A 26,513-nucleotide genomic window follows, 5' to 3' on the forward strand; every position below is an offset into this window, starting at 1 on the left:
TTCATTCCTATGCTGCACTTCTGTTCTATGAGCAAAGAGGGGTATTATGATCTGTGATGGGGCTGTGATTTCATGAGGATGAGACAATGTAGAAAGGCAGCACAGCACAGGGACGGAGAGAGAGAGAGAGCATGAGAGCTGGTGTCTGGTGGCTGGTATCAACTCATGCTAGAAGACACATGTACCTGGGAAAGTTACTTAACCCCTTTGTCCCTGGTTCCCTGTTCTGCGGCATGAGGCCTATTTACTAGTATTCCCTTACGAAGCTTAATATAAGACAGTCCAGACATCACCTGGAGAAAATGACCGGTGCTGCGTAAGTGCTGTGTAAGTGTTCCAGCATTAACTGTCTGCAAGAATAAGCAAGGAATACAGGAGTGGCTGCCTCCGGAGAGGAAACTCGAACGGATACAGGGCAGGGGAGGGTGCAAGGTGACATTTCAGCCCTCACATGGGCATGATGCTTTACAGCTCATGGAGAGTATCTGTCATCATTTCCTGTCATCCCCCATCATCCTCATGGGTTATGCAGGGTAGGTGCTGTGACCCCTGTTTTGTGATTCATGGCTCTAAATTGTAGAGATTTTAAATGACGCCTGGAGTCACAAGGCTGATGACAGATCTGAGATAGGAAAGTAGTTGTTTCCTTGGGGACAGAGATCCCTGAACAACCCCCACCGCCTTCCCTGAGTCCTCCAGATCATGTGCTGGACTTCTGAACCAAGGGCTACCCTCCCTCCATTCCCCAAATTTTCCTGCCCCAAAGTTGCTGCCAGGACATAGAAGGTGCTGGAGCCAAGAGAAGGGCACATGCCTCCACCCAAACATTTCAATCTCTGACCCAAAAGCTATGATATTTTCCTGAAAGGAAGTCCCTTTAACAGGTCAGGGGGAAAATCCCTCCTCCTCCCACATCATCACACATCAGCTGCCTCAAGGCAGACCGACGGTGTGACCAGTGCTCTGCTTGACTCCTATGTGGCCCAGAGCCCAGGATTTTCCAAGCCAACTTGCACATATAACTCCTCTCTAATGAATCAGCTTAGCCTTCAAGAACCAACCCTGGATGAACCACTAGCTAATGAGGAAAGTGACCTGATGGACTGGTGCTTTGCTGGTTTAATAGATGAAGCTGACATGTCCTCCACTCTCTTCTGACCACTGATCTGAGCAATAGCCTGAGCAGGCAGAGCCTACACTCTGAGTGTGCACTTCCTGCTCCCCAAACTCTGAAGTCTCTGTAGACTCCTCACCCTTCTCTAGACCTTGCAGTTGCAGGGAGAGAGTTTCTTCCCTCTGCCACCAAATGTTCATTCCACCAACCCAATGGCATTGTCCCTTCTCACCACTGTCCCAGGCAGCACCCAAACACCCAGTAATCCTGTTCACATCAACCAATGGAAATCACTCCATGAAATCCCAGTTTCATTCCTTTATAAAAACTCTGTGGATTTATAGACCGCTGATGTTTGGTTTTGGATCTTGACATCTACATTCAGAAGAGTTAACCTGTGATTTCCCTTTACTGTGATGTCTATTGCTAGGTGGCATCCAAATTCTCCTGATCTGATGAAAGCAGTGTAGGTGTGTTCCCTCTGCATATGTTCTCTGGAAGAGGATGTCGGAGAGTGGCATCACTTCTAAAACACTTTGTAGAAATCAGAGGAAACGATCTGTGCCTGAGTTTGTTTTGTAGAAAAAAATAGTTTTACGTTTGTTTTTTAATTGATGTTTACTTTACATATTGTAAAGTCCCCGAATCTTAAATGTCTAGCTTTATGGTTTCCTGTAATATAAATGCATCTGTTGCCAACACCAATGTGACACACAGAGCATCTCCAGGACCCTGGCAGCCTCCTATAGAAGGACTTAAGAAAAATATCTAACTTATTAGGTTACATGAATAAAATCATCTACTCCATGTATAGTCTAGGCACGACGATTACACATAATTAGCTCAGAAAGAGTGTGGCAGCGTCCTTGGAAGGTAGTTATGTTGCCTGTATGTACTATTACCACCACCCTGTCTCCGCTTTTGTGGCCGCATGCATCAGCGGTCACCCCAGTGTTTGGTTGGTTTTCCTGCGGTGCCAACAAGGAAGTTAGGGAAGCAACGGAGAACATGTGCACTCGTTTGCTTTACCATTTTCATCCCAAGCGCCCTGCACTCACATTTCCTCTTCCTGTTCTTCTTTGCCCCAATTTGCTTTGTCTTTTCCTTCTTTTGAGTCCATTACAAAAATATTTGTTCACAGCTGAAAGGAAGACAAGAATCAGGCATAACCAGAGCCACCCAGGGCAGGTAACCATTAAGTGGAGGATGCTGAGAGCAGATCCAGAATTCCCGGGGCCCCTCCAGCAGGGACCCTTCCGACTCCCAGCCCAGCTCCTGGCTGGGGCCATTCAGGGCTGCGCAGCAGGAGTCCGTGGTACAGACCCAGCGTAAGGGGCCAGAGCAACACTAAGAATGTGAATGAGGTAGGCTGCAGGAGGTTTTATAGACACTGATCCAAGGACCTTAAGTGTCTGTATGAGACCACATACTACAGGATGAGAATTATAAAGAGGGAATGGGGGAAGAGCTACAAAGAGGAGCTTATAGATAGCAAAAACAAAGTGAAAAGAGAGGAAAGAGGAAATAAATTGCATGCACAGTTTTGCTCCCTGCATGTAATCCTGTGCATGGATAATTGTAGGAGTGGGGAGGAGGAAGCCTTGGGAAAGGACGGGGACAGTCAGGGCTGGGGTGAGAACTTGGACCCACTGCTCCTGGCAGGATAAAGGCCGACCTGGGGATGACTCTGTCTTCACCTCTGCAATGAGGGAATGGGTCTCTGTGATCTGCAACATATTTTTTCCAGCCTTCAAATTTCATAACTGTGACCATGAATGAACTCCTGTGTCATCTTGTCCCTACAAGAAGGCAGTCACTATCCGCATGCATTTCTGTGTGTGATGTTGCCTTCCTCAGTACTCATGACTCAGTACTCCCCTTCCACTTCTCTCCACTATTTAGTGTTCATCGTCCTTCTCCGTGTCAGCCTCTACCAGCCATGTTATTTTAAAATATGGGGACACCGGAGGAATGATCATGGGTACACTGCCACCCTCCCTCATCAATCAATTGATCAATTAACCAATCCATCCAAACCCAGGGGGCACCTGTAATGGGACTGGGGTTTTGTTGGGCCCTATGGGAGAGAATGGCAATGAGTTCCACATACTACCTGTCCTGGGCCTGGGGTAATTGCAGTTACTTGAAGATCGTTCTCAAAAAATCCCATAGGTTTCCTAGCCCCCTAGAGAGCATGAACATGAAATCAGAAGTAAGCTAACTTGTCTAAATTCCCTTAGTCTATACGTGGGGCAACAGGGGCTCTACAGCTGATGCGATCACATAAACACACAGTACCTGCCACAGTTTGCCCTGAACCTTGGAAGGACTGGGAGGGTGGGCTTTGGGCAGGCCTGGGGTAGGCATGACCAAGGTGTGGGGGGCAGGGCCAATGTGTGGCTGAGGCAGTGGGTTCTGAGAGGAGCACCGACTCCCTGCCCTGCTGCCCAGAGAGAGGTCGTGTCCTGTGGTCAATGCCAGGTGACCAGGTCAGCAGGGCTGTAAAAGCTGGTGTGTGAAATGGGCCCAGCAGCTCCTCATACAGTCCTCTAGAATCCCTGCCGGCCATGGAGGGTCTCCAGGGCAGCTGCACATGGGCCTCTTTCAGATGGAAGCACATTCACAGTTCAGACTTGGGTGAGGTATGGAGGCTGGGATGAGCTAAAGCACATTGGAGCATATGCATAATTTCAGAGGAAAGATTCTTCAACTCACCTAGCTATGGAAGTGGCCTTTAAGGAGGAGCAAACAGGACAGGAACATAATGTTACTAGTCCTGTACGTTAAAAGGGAGAGAGTTGACCTCTCATCTACCTCCTGGCTCATGCTAGAACTTTGTATCCAGATTCAAGTGTCTGTTGGGTCGCACAGGATTACATCATCAAGGTTAATAACAAGAAAGATACCAAAATCCCAAGAGGTGCTAATGAAACAGAACCTAAGCTTTGACATCTGGCAGTGGGAAAGAGAAGGAAGTACAGGTTTCAGGGGAAAGAATTTTTTTTTTTTTAAAGATTTTATTTATTTATTCGACAGAGATAGAGACAGCCAGCGAGAGAGGGAACACAAGCAGGGGGAGTGGGAGAGGAAGAAGCAGGCTCATAGCGGAGCAGCCTGATGTGGGGCTCGATCCCATAACGCCGGGATCACGCCCTGAGCCGAAGGCAGACGCTTAACCGCTGTGCCACCCAGGCGCCCCCATGGGAAAGAATTTTTAAATAGGAAAGCAAAAATGATTGCAAACACAGCACACCTGATGCCTATGGACTCCATTCCTCTTACTAATATGTCATTAAAATATGAAATGAACAAATTAGACTTGTACATATATTTCCCTACCCTTTCTGCTTTCCTATCCACCTTCCTCAGTCTCCAGAGCAGCAGGTGCAACCCAACTGTACCCGGAACCCTCTTGCATTGCTTCCTACCTGAGTGTTGTTCCCTACCTGGAGAGTCATCCTCCTCACTGCTGGAATCTTGAATGCTCTCCACAAGAAAATCTATAGACACCCAAATATGATATATAGAAACACATCAATTAGAGGGGCTCACCCTTTCCTCCTCCTCTAGTTGAGGCTGTGTGGGTCATACGGCATCAACCTGATATTTCCTGTGGGTTCTCAGAAGTTCTCTATACTTGGTGGAGTCAGAGCCCTTCAACAAGAATTGATCACAGTTACAAACCTTCGAATGAGACAGAGATGCTGAATGAATCAGCTTTCACACTCTCAGTTCTACAGGCACATTGCAGCTCTTACCTCCAAACTTACCACCTGAGATTCAAATTAGTATGCGCACATTTGAAATGTGGCTAGTGTGACTGAGCAATGTGGTGTTATTTTAATTCGCTGAATGTTGGTGTAAAATTAATTATAAGCAGACACATGTGGCTAGAGGCTAGCACCCTGGAGAGCACAGTTCTAGAATCCAAAGATGAAAAAGAGGTCACTTGCCCTCCGCTGGTTGTTTCTTGGTTGTAGTTTGCTGGCCTGATCTGATCATTCATGTATAGGCATTTCTGGGCTCATGCACACATGACAGGCACAACTTAAGACTCTGGGACACTAAACAGTAAGGTCAACCACCAGGTCCTAGAGGAAGCGACCTACAGAAATCCCAATGTCACTGCATAGAAACAAACAAACAAACCCTAAAATATTTATGGAACCACAAAGGACCCCTAATAACCAAAACAATCTTGAGAATGAAGAACAAAGATGGAGTCCCCACACTTCCTGACTTTAAAGCATATTACAAAGCTACGGTAATCAAACAGAATGGTACTAGTATAAAAACAGGCCGATAGACCAGTGGAACAGAGCAGAGAGCCCCCAAATAAACTCACACGTACATAGATAAATGATCTGTGACAAGGGTGCCAAGATTGCACAATGGGGAAAGTAAAGGAGGCATGGAGTGAACACTGACACTCCCTAACCCAGCTGTTTAGGAGATTTGCAACAAGGGTGATGGGCACCAAGCTAAAAGCCAAGTTTTACTTTAAATTCCTATTTGCCACTGTACCTTGGGTATGGACTTACAGGATTTGAGCATTTCTCATGGTATGGTGATGTCATAAATTACATTAAATTATCGTCCTGATTCTTAACTGCTCTGGGCCATGTACAAGCAATGACCTCAGCTATGACAGCTGTTGGCCTGCACTGTCCTACATGGGGCCTCTTAGCTCTCAGAATCAGTGGACTGACCAGGAGCATGTGGACTTTCTATGTGAGTTTCACTCTAATGACTATGCCAGAGCTGGCTGTTAAATCCATCTATAGTTGTTCTGGGTTATGTGACCATTGAGGCCACCTTATAACGTGGTCAGTGTTTGGGACATGTGTACACTTCAGTACTTTGGGAGTGTACACGGATGCTGAAACCCCCCTGCTCTGTGACTAACGATCCCGTAGCTGAGTGATAAGTGCAGATCAGTAGCACAGAGCATCAGCAACGGGGATACAGGCCTAGGTCCACACTTTGACTTTCCTCCTTAGGAGGTCAAGACCTGGGACAGTCTTTTCTGCTCTATCTCCATCTGAGGAAGGGAACATTCAACAAACTTCCAGGCACAGTTGTGGTGATGGAGGAATTCGGGATTGTATGTGAAGTGTTCAGTGGTGAGGAGATTATTTTGCAAAGTTGACATTGCATTGTTCTGTGTAAATGGGAAATACCTCCTGAGGAAACACACACATACTCAATACAATCACATTTACATTGACACCACATAGACACCCCTTAGCCCTCACACATAAACCACACAACCTAAATGACCTAGTTGTTCTGGGGCCTGTAGAACATGGTCATAGTTCTTTACTGGACAGTTGGTTTCTCCCACTACACACTCAACCTTCATTCCTAGCAAGAACCCAGAATCAGGGTGGCTCTCCAGACCAAAGCAGACAAGAAAGCCCCACCTTTTTCATCACGTAGATTATTTCTCAATGAGTGATTATAAAAAAATGGAATGCTTTTATTTCCTGTTGAATTCATCTGCAATTAAAAAAATGCAAAACACTATGAGGATGGCATCATCCTAAACACTGCTGGTACAAGTCTTTTGTTCTCTCTAAGAAACCTGATGGGAACCAGTGGTTGAGTCAGGGGCCCCAAAACAAAGAAATGAAGCAAGGTTTCTATTTTGGACGAAGTCAAGCTTACCTGGGGGAGAGATGGGACCCCTTTCTCTGCCTTGTCACTGGAAAGGTCCTCCAATGGGCACTCCAGGGGGTCTGGGGGACATGGAGTAACTGTCAGGACACCGATGGTGCTGCTCAGAAATTACTCAGGGAGCTCTGATTGATGTGGACATGGGGCAAGAGGGTATGGATGTGATTAAGAGGCAAGGTGAGCTGCTGATGTCCCATCCTCCTTGGTGTATGAATGAAGGCAAAAGAGAGGAGCAGGAAGGGAGTGAAAAACAGAGCTTTTGGCTTTCTAGCTAAGTGGAATCTAATTTATGTGAAATAATCCATCTAAACAGGGTAAACACTCAAAGATACAGACATAATGAAGAGAAGGGCCACATGCACCCCAATGTTCATAGCAGCAATGTCCACAATAGCTAAATCGTGGAAGGAGCCGAGATGCCCTTCAACAGATGACTGGATTAAGCAGATGTCCATATATACAATGGAATACTACTCAGCTATCAAAAAGAATGATTTCTCAACATTTGCTGCAACATGGACAGCACTGAAGGAGATAATGCTAAGGGAAATAAGTCAAGCAGAGAAAGACAATTATCATATGGTTTCTCTCATCTATGGAACATAAGAACTAGGAAGATTGGTAGGAGAAGAAAGGGATAAAGAAAGGGGGTAAACAGAAGGGGGAATGAAGCATGAGAGACTATGGACTCTGAGAAACAAGTTGAGGGCTTCAGAGGGGAGGGGGTTGGGGGAATGGGATAGACCGGTGATGGGTAAAAGGAGGGCACGTATTGCATGGTGCACTGGGTGTTATACGCAACTAATGAGTCATCAGACTTTACATCAGAAACCAGGGATGTACTGTATGGTGACTAACATAATAAAAAAAAAAAAACATTAAAAAAAGTAATTATTGATAAGACTGTATTTATTGCCATTTGATTACTCTGGTCATCTCTTTGGTGGCATTTCCTTGATGAAACCCCCTGAATCCTCCCCTCTCATTCATCATCTTTCAAAGCTCCTGACTGGAGAAGTTCATACACCCCATGACATAATCTAAGCACAAGACTGCTGAAAAGAGCAGAGCTATCTCAGGGTCTCCAGGATCTAAGGAGTCAACCTCAGTTAGCAATTTCGGACAAGCCAGTGTAAGCGTGTGAACTGAGACCGGATGTGTAAACTGGTGAATGTTTGAGACCATGGACTTCAGAACAACATGGACTTAAAATCACCTTGACCTGCAAGGAGAGAGGGGTTTTTCTGGTCAAGGATATGGACAATTATCCTGTCACAAGAGAACCAGTCCCTGATCCATCAGGTCCGAGCCAGGGAAAAGTGGCTACCATGTATCTGACCAAGATGCGGGGGCCTTGAGGGAATTTCTGCCTTAAAAAGAACTGCGTAAGGAAATGCAGGAATGCTGAAAATCCTAGCTCATAGGTCAGCATAGATGTGAATAAACCAGGCTTAGCTGTGGCCTTAAAGTACACCTCCCGTCTTTTTCCCATACACAAAACAAGCAGGAATAGGAATCCAGAGATCATTGACAAGGATCCCAGAAGGATTCCAGTCTCAGTAAATGGTGAACCTGGAGCCCTTAGAGGGAGACTGAGGATGGCAAGTCCTGCCTGCCCTCAGACTATTTGCAAATTACCTTCCTCTGGCTTTGTCCCTTCCACATGCAGGATTTGATCTCTTTACATGTTTTTCCCCACTTAGTGCTGGTGCAATTCCAGAGATTGAACTAGAAAACTACAAGTTCTCGATACTGGGTCAAAACAAAAACAAAACAAGAACACCACGTCAACAAAGGAAGCAGGAAATAGTCCACCTTCCTTTATAGTGGAAAAAAGCGGCTCCTGTCCTGGACAGGAAGCAGTTCTGGGGAGTGTGACTCTTAAAGACTCCCACTTTCAGTGGTTGTTGCTATTTCTGTGGAAGTACCTTCAACCTCTAAATCTCAGGAGTTCTGAGGGGCTGCCTTTGCTGTTTGCCCAAATTTATTGTACTGAAATGAACCTGTCCTCTGAGTAAAGGGGATTTGGGGGTACCCTCCAGTAGCTAGGGAGGAGGACTGGCTCTTCTCCTTCCTCCCACATACAATAGCTGATGACGCTTTAAGATTCCTTAGTTCAGGAATGAATATGAGAGTCTATATCTTCTACGTTACTGTAGGAAGTAAAAGAACAAACCACACTCTCGGGCTCTAAAAGAAAAAAGGGCTTTAATATAATAATATTTGAATTTACCACTTACTATTTAAGAGAATAAATATTGCCCCCCGTCAAATAACTAAATAGATGGGAGGAAGGGATGTGGAGCACATGGGGCGGATGCACCGCAAATCCCCAGCTGCTGAGGAATCCCTGCAGGGCCACTGGACACTTGCTCAGCCCTGAGGTTGACTGCGGCCAGTTCTTCTCCTTCTTGAGTGCTACTGACCAGCTAGGACCGGGACTCCAGCTGGCAGGACAGGGTGTAGCTAAGGACAGAGGGACACCTGTGAGTTGCCCAGGAGCTTCCATTTAAGAGTCCCTGCCAGTGCTTGCCCACAGCTGGAGTCAGGCGCCCCGGCAACAAGGCCTGAGGCTGCCCAGGGAAGGAGGATCCCAGGAGTGGCCAGCAGAAAGAGTCCACCCCGAACCTCACCGACCCAGCTCCTGATGGGCCTCACCTCTCACCTCACTGAGAGACTCCATAGCCTGGAACCAGGCCCAAAAAGGATCCTCGGGCTCTAGGGTGTAATTCTTGGCAGCCACCTGGAGCAGCATGATGTCCGTCATGACTTGGTATTCCTGAGCAGAGAGAGAAGCACAGGATGTATAGGGAGCCTGGGGCGGGGGGGGGGGGGGGGGGGGGTAGCTGCAGGGCCTGGTGAGGGTTGAGCAATGGGAGAGGGGAACTGTCCCGGGTCCTGGCACACATGGCCACCCTCCTGCCTGCAGATTCATCCAATCCCAACCTGTTCTCAGAGGTGAGTATAAATAGCCCTTCCTACGGGAAGCTATCCTTGATGGCATTCCTCTATCCCCACTTACTAACTAGATGGGTCTTCCACTTCTTTATTATCAAACTATCCCAGTAAACGTGAGACGGAGGGGATGGAGCCAAGCAATGTTCTTCCCAGGGACATCTCTGAGGCCTACTCCCTACCCTTTCCTACAGGAAGTGACACACAACCTTATTCTTTTTCTGGTGGTTGATCTCACATCTTTGGAAAGCAGAGAGCCAAAGTCCATCAGAAGGAGCCCCCTGGTTATTACTAGCACCTTACACCCACACCTTCTAATGCTGCGCTAAGGCCAAGACACATTTGTGGGCTCTGCAAACACTGATAATGGGACTGGGATCTAGGCAAGGCTCTGGGGTCCAGAGAAAGGACACGGGGCAGATGGACTGGCTACAGATCGGGACCCTGTAGCACTACCCTCTCGGAAGACAGTAGGGGAGGCCGAAGCCTCAGGCAGGAAGGGGCTGCTGCGGCTACTGAGGTGCTTGCTGATGTGGAGGGTCCTGACTTCATTCTCCCCCCACGGGCAACCTCACCAGGGGAGGCTGAGGTCCAGTCAGACAGACTTCACGCAGCTTTGCCTTCAGGAAGCTCTGCTGCTTCACCAGTCTTCGGCACCGGGAGCCGTGTCCTAAGTGCAGCGTCCCTTCACTTATCACTGAGATGGGCAAGAGACCCCAGCTCACAAGGGCAACTGTGAGGCTGTCATGAGGGGAGGTTTGCCGAGTCCTGAGAGCTCAGGGCTCAGTACAGGGGCGCTCTGCTCCCAAACCTCCGGATTCTGGTCCCTCCCCCACAATCCTCAGGCTCACCCACCTCCAGATAGTCCTCCATTGCAATATCCAGCATCACCAATTCAGTGAGGAAAGTGCCAAGTTAGGGGACAACACCCTGTGTCATGAGCGGTAGGGTTGGGATGAGTCCCTGCTCTCTGATGCCCATGGGGACCCTCCCCTGAAAATGCTGCAGCCTCCTGGCCCACCCCAGTTTCCCACATGGAGCAGCCTAGGACCCTTAGCAGTCTCCCCTCAATTCCCTTTCCCCTCACCCTCCAAGTACATCATACTCTTTCTAATCACCTCCAGGGCCTGCTTTTAGAAAATCACAGGGTATATAGTCCTGGGCTCCTCCCCATCCCGAAACACATTCTGGATCCAGCTTTCTAGACCCTCCTGCTGGTCACTTTGAAACAAGAATTTTAGAAGCAACAGGAAGTGGAGCTGGAGTTGAAGTCCCAACTGTACTGATTTGGAGGCTTCCAGCCCTCAGGGAGAAGCCCCTCTCCTCTGACTTTGGAGGCCCTGGGCCTCAGGCACACTCACCTTCTTCTGCAGCCTCTTCTTCTGGGCTCTCTGGAGGGCCATCACCAGGGTGGCAGATTTATTAGATGGTTGCTCCTGTAGGGCCAAGGACAAGATCCTTGAGACCGTAACACCCTCAGTCCACTTGCCCCCACCATCTTTTAATTCAGACCCTAGACATCTGACTTAAGTCCGCTGATAACTGATAAACATTATCCTTAAGCATGCCATGAGTGATTCTAGAAAAATCTCAGCTCCAACATTCTCCATGTGTGACCCTGAGCTTGCAGCCTGGCCTCCCTGAGCCTGTTTTCTCATCAGGAAAAGTGAGAATTCTACCTACCTCCCATCGTCTCCTGAGGACTCAGTATCGTATTACTATCATTATTGTTGTGGCCCTCAACCCATCCCAACCCCTTCACTGAGCAGAGCCCTGTCCTCTGGGCTTTCAAGGTTTGTACAGGTGTCCATCTGGACTAGCTGTTAACATAGAGAGACAGGGTGTCTAGGCTAGCGAATCTGGTTGAGCAGCACCTGGTTGTTCCACCCCCAATGGAATCTTCACCCCAGCCTGTCACCACATTCATGCCAAAGGCTTCCCCTCTCCAAGGAATGCTTCAGGCCATTCCCTATTTCATCCATGCAGGACCCTGTTCCCTCACACCCTTCTTCTCTTTCCAGACCTGCACCTTCCATGCTACCTTGATGACTAGTTTCCTGCTCTGTGGGTTGTCTTCAGTGCCCAGCTTTTTAAAGTTTTGAAAGCACTTCCTGAATAGAGGGAAAGGAGGCAGGACGATTGGAGGACTAATGTGGCAGGATTGAGTGCAAGTCCCTTTTATTTGAGAACCCCAAAGTGTCAAATTGCCTGGATAACAGTTTTCTCTGGGTTCCTCTGAGCACTAAGGTCTTTGTAGGACATGGGAGAGAGCTCTGATGTAGGTCATCCTATGACTCCATTCCCATATTAATTGAGCAGCTCTGTTTTGGTCAATTTTGGTTTCAATTGGGCAGAGTTTAGTGGTTGTAAACACATGAAAATATTTATTCAGCTCAGCCTTGTGGGGGAACATTTAGGAAAACTGATTTCTAAAGCAGGAGACATGGTGGCCTATTCTCCAGGGAGGCTGAGAGACCCGCCTGCCAGCCCAGGTCCTGTAGTCAGGGATTGCTGCTTCCCAGGAGGTCCAAGCTGGCTGAGGGGGAAGAGGACAGGCCTCTGGGAGATCCCTCATCCATCCTGGTCCGTCCATGCAGAGAGACCGTCTCACCTGGAAACGTTCTCCCATGTCTTCTTGGGGTGGTATATTGAGACAGTCTGCAGAGCCGAGACGATGGCATTCAGGGAGTAGTAGTTCTGCAGGATTTGACAGGCCTGGGGAGGGAAGAGAATGAGCTGTCACGTGGGTAGTGGAGGCTGATTTTCTCTAGAGCTTCAGTCACCCTCAGTTTAAATCACTCCTCCTGGATGAAGCAGATGTCCAGGGACCTGCCGAAGGGCACATATAAGGCCCAAAGAGTCCCAATGCTGAGAGACAAAGGATTTTACCTCACTCCAAGGAAGAAGTCAAGGAGGAACAGAGCATCCCAACATTGGGCCATGCAAGTCACAGTCAGCCTCTGGAAGGAAGAGCCTAGGGACTGCACAGTCCCTAGGGCAAAGACCAGGGCCTTCCACCCTGAGACCTGATCAAGGGAAGAGCAGTGCCCGAGACGCAGGAGATCACCTCAGCTGGGCTTCCCGTTGCATACCTTGGCCACCTTGATCCAGTGCTCCACCACCATGGCCCTGTCCCGGGCTGTCATGCTTGGGTTGCCAAGGCAGGTAGTGATGACACACTTGGCCACACCGTTGAACTGGGCGACAGTGGCCCGGACTGTGGGTGCCAGGTGCTCACTGCCAGGCTTATTGCGCTTGGACCAGACGGAGCCCAGGCACTGATGGGGCAGCAGCTTCTTGAACAGCTCCTAGAGAACAGGGGGAGGTTTGTTCACCCAGCTATTTCACATGCAAGAGTAGTGTCCTAGATAGGGGTCACAGGTCAGAGCTAGAGCTCAGAAAGCTGAGAATGTGCCCTGAGCCTGGTTGGAGTCCCTGGATGTCACTCCATTCTTTTTCACTGAGGGGCCCAGGACAGGATGGCCCAGGAGCAAATAGAGACGAGGGAAGGAAGGAGGGCATTTGCATCCTGATCATCCTCACAAACTCCAAGCTCCACGCTGCTGTTCAAGGTGGCTCCTCCCAAGGGGGACTCTTCCCCTCCAACTATTCATCCCTCTGGTTCTATTCCCCTCTCAGATACACATTCTCACATGATAGCTACAACCACAGGTTTATCTATCTGCCCTGCACTTAAGTACACATCAGATACCTAGTAATTGATGAGGGTACTCAGCCTCCAAAACAAGTGGGTGGGCGACCCATGGACTTGACTGAACACAGAGAGCTGCCCTCCTCCACCCACGGGACCAGGGCCTGCCCATTGGTCTCTCCATTCTGGCTCATTTCTTCTCCCTAGTACCTCCGTATCAGTGCTTATCAGGGTCTCTCGCTACAGTCCGCAGCTGGACAGTGAAAGCTTGGGGCTAAGCACCTTGATGGGTTGACAGGGTTGGGAAGTGGTGGAGCTGAGATTTGGTCCCAGACCATAGGAGTCCACATCAGGGAAAGGCAGGTGTGAGGCAGCCTACAGCAGAAGAAACGCTTGTCCCTGCCCCACCCTGAGAGCCTAACTGCTCACCGTATCCATATATGTGAGTTGCTCTGTCACAAGCCTGGAAGGGAAGTCCAGGAGGTCAGGCTTCTCCTCACCCAGCTGGTTCTTTGGGGTGACACAGCAGGAACCATCTGGGGTCACAGTGGGCTCTATGTCTATTGTCAGAGCTGGAGTGAAAATTCCTGGGAAAGCTGATGGTCCAGCTGACTGCAGCTCAGCACCCGGCACACATGGAGATGATGGGAGCATGTGTTCCAGTTCTGCAACAGCTGATGGAGGGGAGGCTGGCTCTGACACTGCAGGTGATGGTCGATGCAGAGCTGGGGTTGCCTCTAGCTCCATAGAAGGCCCTTTTTCTGGCTCTGCAACTGGAAGGAGCCCTGGAGCTGGCACTGGAGCAGGTTAAAGAGAAAGGTTCATCCACATAACTGACTTTCCATGTGCCTTTCCAAAAACAGGACATATACCATGGCCTTAAGGAGGGCACGTATTGCATGGTGCACTGGGTGTTATACGCAAGTAATGAATCATGGAACTTTACATCAAAAACTTGGGATGTACTGTATGGCGACTAACATAACATAATAAGAAAATATTAAAAAAATATATCCAATGAATTTCCAATCCATGAGCCCCATTCCAGATAGCCTTCCCAAACTGCAATCTCCCTTACCCTCTGCCTCTACAGGCTCCAGAATTTCCCGCTGCAGCAGGAGAATGGGGGCATGGTTTTTCAGGTCCCAGTCATGGCACTTCAGATGTACAGAGCCCCCCCCCCCCGCTTTACCTCAAGTCATATGTGGAGCACAGTCAGAGGCCTGGCCTTTCATTCCACATGCTACTCCCACAGCACCGTTCTTTCTGTGTGGGTCCCAGAAGATGGCCCCAGGCCACTTCCAACCCCTCTGTAGCTGTCTTTGCAGTGGTTTGCTCATCCAGAAAACCTGAATGAGTGGTTTTTCCACTTACACTCTTCACGGCCATAGGTCTAGTCTACTCCGTCTTCCATGCAGACCAGTATCAGGGCTTAAGTTTGAGGCAGATTTGTGAGTGGTCTGCTCACCACAGCTTCTATTATTGGCCCCAGTTGTGGTCAGCAGAGGTGGATACGGAAAGGGGCAGGCAGAGCAAGATGAGACCATCAAAGGGGTGGATGTTTTAGGCACCAGCTCAGCCCAGATTGTGCTCTGCTTCCCAGAGGGCTTGAAGGCCCATCCATAGCTCTTTTTGACTCATTTGCTTCTTCAGGAAGCCCCCCAAATTCAGCCCTCCCATGGAAACCAAGAGATCTGTGAGATCTATGGCTCTGAAAGTCCCTCCCCAGCCACAACCCCTGTATCTCCCACCCTGCTCTGTGGAGGCAGCAGTCTTTCCTTCTGGACCCAAAGACCGTGTTTTTACTTGTTATAGTCCATCATAATGGTACAAACACGGGTGGATCTATTCACACCTAGAGTAGGCCATGAAGATGTCACATCTAATGAACTATGGACATGGGTGCTTATGATGTGTAGAGTGACTATCTGACCCTCTGACTAAAATTGAGACCCAGACATTGTATCTACTTTGTCGACTGAGTTATCTTAGTGACTGGAAAGTGCCTGCATTACTACATGCCTAATACATATTATTGAATGAATGACTCCTAACCAGTACTTTCCAAATACTGAGTGGACCTTGGGCAGCTCTGCCTGCCCCCAGTGACTCCCTAATCTGGTCACATAAAGGACCAGTGCCAGGACCAACTAGATGGAATCTCAGAAGTCCTTTGCAAACAGGAAAACTATGAGCTTTCCATTTGCTTTTGTAAACCCAGAAGGGCCACAGGCCTGTGAGGGTTGAGGTTGAGAGCTTCTTCACTGGAGAGCGAGAACTACTAAACATGAAGATGCCCAGCATGTTCAGCAGCCTTTTCTACAGAGCCAGGCCCCAGATAAGCCCGTGCCGTGTTTTCTCCCATGATTTCCTACAGTAACCCTATGAGATTCAGCCTCTTACCACCCCATTTTTCAGAAGAGGAAAGTGAAGCTCAGAGAGGTACAGTGACATTCCCAAGACCTACAGCTAGTAGGTGGGAGTCTCACTCCTGTGCTGTGCCTGGGGTGGGCATTCACCTGTTGAACTGCTGGCCCAGGACCTGTTGGGGTGAAGTGAACACATGGTATTATGCAGAAAATTGTGATATTTGATATGTTTATATCTGGGAAGAATGGTACCAGGGAGCGTACGAAATGCTCCACTGTGCCTTCTCTGAGCATCAGCATCGTGCAGGCCTCGTCCAGGGACAGGATTAATTCTTTTTCCCCACCAGAAAGACAGGGGGGGGGGGGGAGCGCAGTGTACTCAGCTTCAACTCCATGAACCACCAGGAAGATCAGGGTCTGGCGTTCAGACCAGAGACTCCCAACGCTTCGGGAACTTGTGCAAGAAAAGGGACTTGAAGGCCCGCCCAGAAAAGGGCTCTAGGCTTAAAGGTGCAATTGGCTTTAGGGGTGAAATGATAAACCATTGTTCCCTTTAACCCATTTTGTTAGTTGAGCAACAATAGCATTTCTCTCTTTTAATAGCCTTTATTAAGAACTCTATGCCTTTAAGTCATCGGTAAACATCCCTACTGCAGACAGGAGAAAGCAGAAGCTTAGCATCTCCAACGCTGCTTGAGATCATAGACGTTGGGCCTGAGAACTGTCCAGAGCATGGAATGCATGGCATTCCTCCCATGCTGATGAGGCCTGGTCTGTTCCTGACATGGGGAGAAAGGTTCAGGGGAAACCACCTTTCTTGGCAGGCCACAGGGGAGCCAATTGTTTCTAGTGTGGGTTCTGGCCTTGCCCTGATCATCTGTGGGTCCTGAGATAGGACATGAATTTGGACCCATTCTCACCCCAGACCAGCACTGGATGTTGTTGGTGGCCTGATGCACCTGCTGCTTGTCAAAGGAGATGAAGTAGCTGAACCCTTGGAGCAGCTCATCAAAGATGTCCTGGGTGGAACTCTGAAAAGATAGAGCCAGCTACCTGGGCCAGGAGGCATCAGAGGCCTTCCACCCAATCTGTGGTTCTATGTTCTGGCAGATCTAGCAGCTAAAAAAAGTTTGTTAAGACACTTAAGTGTTCCTTGCAGCATTGCTGAAATGGCAACAGAATTGAATCATGTCAAGTTCCACCAGCCTTGAAAGGCTGAATTACTGTGGCTGACGACCTCCTTTACGGAGGTCCAAAAAGACATATAAGGACACAGCTTGTGACCTGGTGGACCTACAATGATTTGATGTACTCTGAGAAATGACGCGTTATAGAGAAACATATAGAATGACTTCATCCCACCATTCCTTTTATGTTCAATCACCCTATTTAGTGTGAGGATTTATAAGGCCTTAGACAAGTTCTCCAAGGACAGTGGAGCTGGGTTCTACACAGGATACCTGGGTGAGTAGGGAAAATAATAAAAACAGTACAAAGACACTCATGGCTTCGGGAAAAGTAAGATAAAACACAACAAAACAAAATAACCTACGCCCCTAAACTGCAAAAAAACATTAATTATATTCTCTACCATTCCCATATATGTGAAGAGTCTTCCTACCTTATCCCATAGCTGGTGGTGGAGGTGTAGATGTTGGGATTACTTTGTGGTTGGGCCTGAGGGACACTCATGTGGAAACACTATAGGAGGGCCCTAGGTCTGTCCCCATATTTGTGTGGGGGCCCTGGGTGTGGAGAACCCTCTTCCCATTCTCACCTCAGGCAGCACTGATCCTGGGTGGTCTGGTGCACCTGACACTTGTCTAGGGAGTTGGAATAGTTAAAGTCACAGACCAGCTCATCAATGATCTCCTGGGTGCAGCTCCGAAAATGCAGTGCCCCATATATATGGGGCCAAGAGACATTAGTGGCCTCACGGGACATTGCCACAAGGGGCCACCCCCATTAGAAATCGTGTTCTCCAGTTAAGGCTAAGAGAAGCAGCAGAAAAGACATCCAACAAAGAGGAAGCCAGATGAAACCCTAGGGCTCATGATTAACATACAGGTGGTTGAGCTTGGTCCCCAGCACTCAGCTTCTCATCCTGCCTGCTATGACCTGGGGTGTGAACATGAAAGATGGGCCAGGTTCCAACACCTGGCAGCTTGCTTCTGCCCAGGAAGGGCATCCTTCCTCTGCCCCCTCCTCTACACACACATACACATACACACACACACTTAGTGAGGGGCAAGAGGTGTGGGCCTGCTGAAGTAGGATCACTGTTGTTGCCTGCTCTCCAGTGGGCTGCTCTGAGCTGCCCTGTGTTACCTGTTGGTGTCTCCTGCCACATGTCCAGAGGGCTCGGAAAAGCGGGCTGAGACGACGACTACAATGATGTGAAAGTCTTTCTCTCTGGACTTTCTGGGCCAAAGCCCCTGAAAGTAGGAATACAGCAACAGAACATCTTGTTCTCTTGAACGTCTCGAGTCAAGTGAGCTGGAAAGCAGGCTTTCTTTGAATGGATGTGCCTGGTTACCAGAGTTCTAAGTTCAATTGGGGCCTATCACCAAGGAAGTGAGGTCGCTTCTTCAAGATTCCAGTACCTTGGCCTCTGCCGTCTCTTGGCAACGAACTGTTTACTTTTCTCCCCCATGTCATCTCCTTAACTGTACACTATGAGCCAAAAATGCCATAGCCACCACTCTCTGGAAATGTAACCAGGGTCTGAGGTTTCAGGAGACAGAACTGAATTCAGACCTTTTTTCTTTGTTTTCCCAGTTCTGAGTCCTAAATCATTGTGTCTCTCACATATTCCCCACTTTCCCAAGCTGCTTAGTGGGGATCAGGCTAGAATCCACTTCTTGGGACATCATCAGGTGTATGTGGATAATGTAACATGGGTGGGGTGGTCCCCTGTGTATCTGAAGCACAATTTTCAGGATGGAAGAATTACAAGAAGGGGTGGGACTTGGCATGGAGGGCCGCTCAACAGAGGCCTGGGTTCCAACAATGTAATATTGGAACACTTTCCCACTTGGCCTTGTGTAAATGTGGGCACTATGATGGGGTGGAAATGAACGAACAAGCAGATATTGCTGTCCTCTGTAGTTAAACTGTTCAATTGTTTCCCATTATATTTAGAATGAGACCCAGTTCCTCATTTTTTTAAAATTTTTAAAAAAGATTTTATTTATTTATTTGACAGAGAGAGACGGCCAGCGAGAGAGGGAACACAAGCAGGGGGAGTGGGAGAGGAAGAAGCAGGCTCTTAGCGGAGGAGCCTGATGTGGGGCTCGATCCCATAACGCCAGGATCACGCCCTGAGCCGAAGACAGACGCTTAAGGACTGCGCTACCCAGGCGCCCCAGTTGCCTCATTTTTGTCTATGAGCGGAACAGCCTTCACAGTGGCTCCCACCGATCCAGACTTGTGGTATAGGCATCACTCTCTACCCATTAGGTGGTTAGTTACTGGCTTCTGACCAATAGGATGCAGCCAATGCGATGAAATGTGATGTCTAAGTTTCAATTGCAAAGAGTTTCTAACTTCCTAGTTACTTTTCTTGTGTTCTGCGTCTCACTCCCTTTCCCTTTTTCTTCTTGATCTCTGAACCAAAAATCGAGCACAGATATTTTGAGCTGCCATGTGTAGAAGCACACATGGCAGAGAACTTGGCCTGTGCCAAGGCCAGAAGACACACAGGAACTCAGATTCTGAGTCCAAACAGCTTCCCGAATCATGTGAGCCAACTTGGGAGAAAATCCTCTGCCAGTCTAGCCTCAGTCACTGCTGCAGCCTCTGCCACACCTTGAGCCTGGGGAACTATGCTTATTTGTGCCTGGACTCCTCACCCACAAAAACTGTGAGAAATTAAATATATACATTTTAAGATTCAGGCTACTGGGGCAAGGCAGTAACATAGGAACAATAGATAAGTAACAGTCTCCCAGGCCTCAGCACCTCTCCCTGCCTTCCTCCCTCCCCTCTGCTCTCCTCCTAGTGTCCCTCCAGCCACGGGGGCTGCCTTTTTCACCTCCTCTGGCCAAACCAGCTCTGTTAGTGAGTGTCTGCAACAGCGGTCCCTTCTTTCTGACACACCGCACACAGACTTGTGCAGGTCTAGCTCCCTTTTGTCAATCTGTTTTCAGCAATGTCACCCTCAGTGAGGCCTTTCATATTTTCCTATCCAATGACTTCCCAGCCTTCCTTCATTACATACTTCAGTCGTCGTATATAGCACTTGCTCTTTTCTTTCACGTCTTTGGTTTGTGCTTTGTCCATCTCTAGACTGTGAGCCCCTAAAAGCAGGGAGCTCTTGGTATTTTCAGCTCTCCTCATGGGTCCACCAAGGTACCTGGCATAGGGGAGTGCTTAGTGTATAGTTACTGAATGAATAACTGAGAAGATCTTGGAGCCCACCTCCCCTTTTAACAAGCTAGACTGTAGGGAGAAGCGCAACTAAAAGTTTCGAGCTGTTTCTGGGCAAGGGGACAACCACAATGGCCTCTGCCTGACTCTTCCTTCTCCAGTATCTCCAGCAGAACTGATGAGGCACCATGGACAAGGAAGCACCCTGCATCACGTTCTCTGTCTCTAGTGGTACAGCCCCAGGCAGGCACACCACCAAAGAAAGGGGTGCTTTTATCTGGGTGTCCTCAAGGCAGTGGCTTTCCAGAGTCAGAGTGGCAAAGGAGCAGGATCTCCAGGCTCCAAGAGCAGAATAAGGGACCACAGAAACCTCCCTTTTCTCCTTTTTCTGTCCACTCCCATGGTGTCCTCTTTACTATTCCAGCACCCTCACCTCAGCCAGAAGAGTGATTCTGCACCCACCCTTGTATGTCCAAATGAGGACCCTGAAGGTCTAATGGAGACTGGTCTTGCCCCTGGACCCCAGAGACAGTGTTCAGTGCTCTGGCACTTTCCCAGAGAACATAAACAAATGATAAGCAGGTATGCGCAAGCCCAAAGCGCAATGACCTATCACATCAATTGGAGCAGCTGTCATAACAACGACAAGAGACAACAAATGCTGGTGAGGATGTGGAGCAAAGGAGCCTATGCGCACTGGCGCCGGCACTGTGCAAAACAGTATGGAGCGTCCTCAACACACTGAACACAGAACCACGGTATGTGCAGCAGCTCCACGTCTGGGAACATTCCATAGAAAACAAAGGAATATGTCTAAGAAATACCTGCACTTCCATGTGCAAGAAGCTTTATTTACCATAGCTGAGACAAGGAAAACATCAGTGCCCATTAGTGGTGAATGGATAAAGAAGTGTTACCTACATAATGGAATATTAATCAGCCATAAGAAAAGGAAATCCTGCTAAGTGTGATAACAGTTTTGGACTTAGAGGCATTATGCCAAGTGAAACAAGTGAGACAGAGAAAGGCAAACACTACATATGTGTAGGTATAGATATATATAGGGAGATAGATACTATATAGATGATAGATACATAGACATTTTCCCCTTTTATGTGGAATCTAAAACAAAGAAAAGAAAAGGCGGAAAACTAATTCAGAAGAACAGATCAGATTAAAGTAACAAGAAACAGAGGGGAGGGTGGGGGCAGGGATTGAGTGAATGGTGAAAAGGTACAAACTTCCAGTTTTAAGATAAATAACAGGGATTTACAGTACAACATGATGACTGCAGTTGATACCGCTCTATGGTTTGAGAGGTGTTAAGAGAGTAAATTCTGAGAGTTCTTATCACATAATAGCTTACACATACACAGTGTGTCAATTATATACAGTGATCAATTATATCAATAAAACTGGGCAAAAAATATTTTAATATTCATAATGGGCATCAGGAAAGTTGACTTGGTAAAAATAATGACACATAAGCAAAATGTAAAACAGCAGAACCCACAGTCAGTAGACTATGATATGGATAAAAAATCCAAGCCATTTGCATAAAAAATTGATTCTGATTTTTAAAATCAGTGAATTAAAGTTAAAGTAGATAAAATAGAATTTTAAATTGTGCTACATTTTTAAAAATTGATCAAGGAATAAAATGTCTTATTAAATTAACTCTGAAAATACCGTTTTGAAAAAATTTTCATGTTTTGGAAAATTCTGATTTTAAGCTTTTAAGTGGGCACAGAATGAGAACATTTTGTTGGATCAAAGTTGTCTCCAGGAAAATGGGTGAGACAAAATAGCAGCACCAAAATGGCAAGACTAAATTGTCCTGTGTTCATTTCTCTGTATTTGCAGTTTTTAAAGAAAAAATATTTTTATTGACATACAATACACATAATCAAAAATCTACCATCTACCGTCTACAAATCTACCATTTATAGGTTTATATTTCATTAAGTACATTAAGTTCATGGAATACATTTTAAATGTATTAAATGCATTAATACCCTTTCTACAACCTCCGTCTAACCCAACTTCACATCTCATTTCATCTTGTGAAACTAAAACTCTACACCATGAATCAGAAACTTACCATTACTGCCTCATTCCAGCCCTTGGCAACACCATTCTACTTTCTGTCTTTATGAATCTACTTTGGGTAGGTCCCAAAAGTGGAGTCAAAGCTTGCATTTTTATGAATGCACTTAATGTAAAAGTTCACCCATGTTGTGGAGTTTTGCAGTCCTGTAGGAAATAAGCGTGTCACTTACCTGTTCTTCCGGTCTGTCTTCTGGGGGAGGGGCCTGCTGCTTGGCTGTTCAGGCTGCTCTGCCTGGTTGGCCTTTCACCACCCCTTGTCAGGGGGTTGGGTTTAACGTGAGGAGGTTGTCTGTGTGGCTTTGTTCCCTGGCAGATTTCCATGCCTCCTTAGAGGGTCAGAGGAAATACGGCTGTGCAGAAAACTCTGGCCTAGGGCAGCAAGATCACGGTCACCTTTCTTCAATGAAACTTCCAGGTCAAAACATCTCCACTTGGAAAAAAACCTGTCAGCCAAGAATGCTTTATTTGGAAAAGCTGTCCTTCAGAAATAAAGGAGAGATAAAGACTTTTCCAAACAAAGAAAAGCTAAATGAGTTCCTCACTACTAGACCTGCCGTAAGGGAAGAATTAACACCTATACTACTTAAACTCTTCCAAAAATATCAACATAAGAGGAATACACACAAACACATTTTAAGAGGCCAGTATCACCATGATACCAAAACCAAATAAAAAGACTACAAGAAAAGAAAATTATATACTGGTGTCCCCGATGAATATAGATGAAAAAATTCTCTTTAAGTATTAACAGACTGAATTCAGCAGCATCTTAAAGGACCATATACCACGATCAACTGGGATTTGTCCAGGGGGTGCAAGGATGGTTCAACATATGCAAATCAATCACTGTGTGACACATCACATTAACAGAATGAAAGATAAAAATCATATGAATATCTCAATAGATACAGAAAAAGCATTTGACATGCATTTGACAAAGTACAACATGCATTCATGATAAAAACCCTCAACAAATTGGATCGTGAAGAAACGTACCTCAACACAATAAAGGCCACATACGGCAAACCCACAGCTACGGCAAACATCACACTCATTGGTGAAAGACTGAAAATTTGTCATGTAAGATGGGGAACAAAACAAGGGTGCCCACTGTCAACACTCCTATTCAATACAGTACTCGAAGTCCTAGCAGAACCATCAGACAAGACAAAGAAATCATAGGCATAAAAATTGGGAAGGGAGAAGTTAAAACTGTCTCTATTTGCAGGTGACATATAGAAATCCTAAAGACTATAAAAACAACCCTGTTAGGTCTAATCAATGAATTCAGTAAAGTTGTAGGATAGAAAATAAATGTACACCTAGCAGTAGCATTCCTATACACCAACAACAAACTATCTGAAAAAGATATAAGGGAAAAGATACAAAGAACATTTATGTTAGGGAGAAAAACAACAAAATACTTAGAAATAAACTTGAGCATGGAGGTGAAAGGTCTCTTCACGGAAAACAAGACATTGATGACAGATACAAAAAAAGAAACCCACCAATGAATTGAATGGTATTGCATGTTTATGAATTGCAAGAAATAATGTTAATTACCCAAGCCACCAATAGACTCAATGAATTTCCTATCAAGATTCCAATGACTTTTTTTGCAGTAAGAAAAAAAAATCCTAAAATTTGAATGAAACAATGAAAGACTTTGGATAACCGAAACAATCTCTAGAAAGAAGAATAAAGCTGGAGGCATCACACTGCCTGATTTCAACTGTATTATAAAGCTATAGTAAATCAAAATCTTACGGTAGTGGCATAAAAACAAACACATAGACTAATGAACACAAGAGAGAGCCCAGAAATAAACCCAGACACATACGGTTTTTGAGAAGGGAGGCATTCTCAATGGAGAAAAATAAAACAGCTTCTTCAGTAAATGATGCTGGGAGAAGTGGATATTCACATGTCAAAGAACAAAACTGGACCCCTATCTTACATCATCCACAAAAATTTACTCAAAATAGATAAAAGACTTACAGGGAAGACCTGAAATCATAAAATTCCTACAAGAAAACATAGAGAATAAACTACTTGACATTGGTCTTGGTAAGTATATTTTAAAAATAACACCAAAAGCACGAGCAACAAAATAAAAAAAAAAAAAGTGGTACTACACTCAAGAGCCTCACAGTGAAAGAAATAATCAACAAAATGAAAATGCAACATATGGAATGGGAAAATATTTGCAAATCATGTATCTGAAGAGAAATTAATACCTAAAATATATTCATAACTCATACAACTCAGTTGTATGTAAAAAAAAGAAAGACAGAAAGAAAGAAAGTAAAAAAATAAAGAAAAGAAAAAAGAAACCAACTAAAGAAAGGACCAAGGACCTAAATAGACATTTCTCCAGAGAAGACAAATGGACAACCAGCACATAAAAAAGGTGTTCAGGGGCGCCTGGGTGGCACAGTGGTTAAGCGTCTGCCTTCGGCTCAGGGCGTGATCCCGGCGTTATGGGATCGAGCCCCACATCAGGCTCCTCTGCTATGAGCCTGCTTCTTCCTCTCCCACTCCCCCTGCTTGTGTTCCCTCTCTCGCTGGCTGTCTGTATCTCTGTCAGATAAATAAATAAAATCTTAAAAAAAAAAAAAAAAGGTGTTCAACATCTAATCTTTACGAAGATACAAATCAAAACCACAAAAACCACAACGAGATATCATTCTTGTTAGAATAATTATTATCAAAATGACAAAAGATAACAAATGTTGATGAAGATGTAGAAAAAAGGGAACTCCTGTGCACTGTTGGTGGGAATGTAAATTGGCATAGCCAGTATGGAAAAACCTATGAACTTTCTTCAAATATTAAAAATAAAATAACCAAAGGATCCCGCAATTCCACTTCTGGTTACATAGCTGAACAAAATGAGATTAACATGTTGAAAAAAAAGAAGTTAGCCTGTTGAAGAGGTATTGCCACCCCATGTTCATAGCAGCATTATTTACAATAGCCAAGATATGGAAACAACCTGTATCTATCAACAGAGTAATGGATAAAGAAAATGTAGTCTGTATATCCAATGGAATACTATTCAGCCATAAAAATAATGAAATCCTGTCATTTGAGACCGCACGGATGGTCCTTGAGGACATTATACTAAATAAGTCAGCAGAGAAAGACAAATACTAGATGATCTCACTTATATGTGGACCCTAAAACATAAAACAAATAGAAAAACAAATAGAAAAAGAGATCAGATTTATGGTTACCAGAGGCACGGGGTGACGGGAGGGAAAACTGAATGAAGGGGATCAAAGGTACAAACCACAGCTGTAAGTCCTGAGAATGTCATGTGCTACACAATCACTGTAGTTAACACTGCTGCATGTTGTAGCTGAAAGTTGCTGTCCTCTAGTTCAACCTCATTGAAATATTAGGAATCCCAAGCTTAATCCAAACGGTTTGAGCCCAAGGTCACAGAGCTCCCACATTGCTGTTTTCAATTGCTACCATAATACAGAACACTTGGAAGGAGCATCTATATTCCAGGAACACAGCCAAATATCCTTTATTCACTAACTCTTCTGACCCTGTGACTCCATACCCTTTACTTGTCGTAGTCAGAATTCAGTTAGATAGAAACTGCCTTTCTGATTCTAACAGTACTAACGCACTATGTTTTCAACACAAGCTGCCTATAATATAGTTTAAAGTATATTTATGATGTGTATGAAAAATAAAAAAAAATTATTAGATGATAGTTAAGGTCCCAGAGGCTCGACAAATTCCACAGTTCTCAAAAAGATGGCCCCAAAGCCAGCAGCATTACCTACACATTTGTCAGAAATGCAAATACTCTAGCCCTCGAGAGAACTATTGAATCAGAATCCAGTGGGATTTACCTTTGGCATCAACAAGTCTTCCAGGCAATTCTAATGCACACCAAAGTTTGAGAAACACTGCTTTAATTGTTTTCATTGTTTGCACAAAGACAAGGGTGGATAATTAGTCATAGTCATCTCCATAAACTCAATAAAAGCAACGGATTAAAAAAATACAGGCAAACTCACATATCTCATACGGAAAATTTACAATTTATAAAAAATTCTACAATATGCTTTAGAAGCTTAAAGAAAAGTGTGAGGACACATGAAACCTCATGATATATTTGGGTTTTGTGATGAGCACTGAGTGTTATACACAACAGATGAATTACTGAACTCTAAAGATATTTAGGTTTTTTTTTTTTTTAAAGATTTTATTTTATTTATTCGACAGAGATAGAGACAGCCAGCGAGAGAGG

At 45.9% G+C, this 26,513-nt stretch overlaps 1 protein-coding gene across 1 annotated transcript in view; it reads right to left on the minus strand.

Annotated features, from left to right (window-relative positions):
* LOC125281381 (dual oxidase 1-like) overlaps window positions 1-26,513 on the minus strand; it is a 273,276-nt gene that overhangs the window by 163,493 nt on the left and 83,270 nt on the right. Inside the window, 4 exon segments of the mRNA XM_057313038.1 lie at window positions 4,561-4,614; window positions 9,449-9,569; window positions 11,107-11,181; window positions 12,357-12,460. Coding sequence (XP_057169021.1) covers window positions 4,561-4,614; window positions 9,449-9,569; window positions 11,107-11,181; window positions 12,357-12,460 — 354 coding nt within the window.

Source organism: Ursus arctos, unplaced genomic scaffold (assembly GCF_023065955.2).
Source record: "Ursus arctos isolate Adak ecotype North America unplaced genomic scaffold, UrsArc2.0 scaffold_16, whole genome shotgun sequence".
Taxonomy (NCBI): Eukaryota; Metazoa; Chordata; class Mammalia; order Carnivora; family Ursidae; genus Ursus; species Ursus arctos.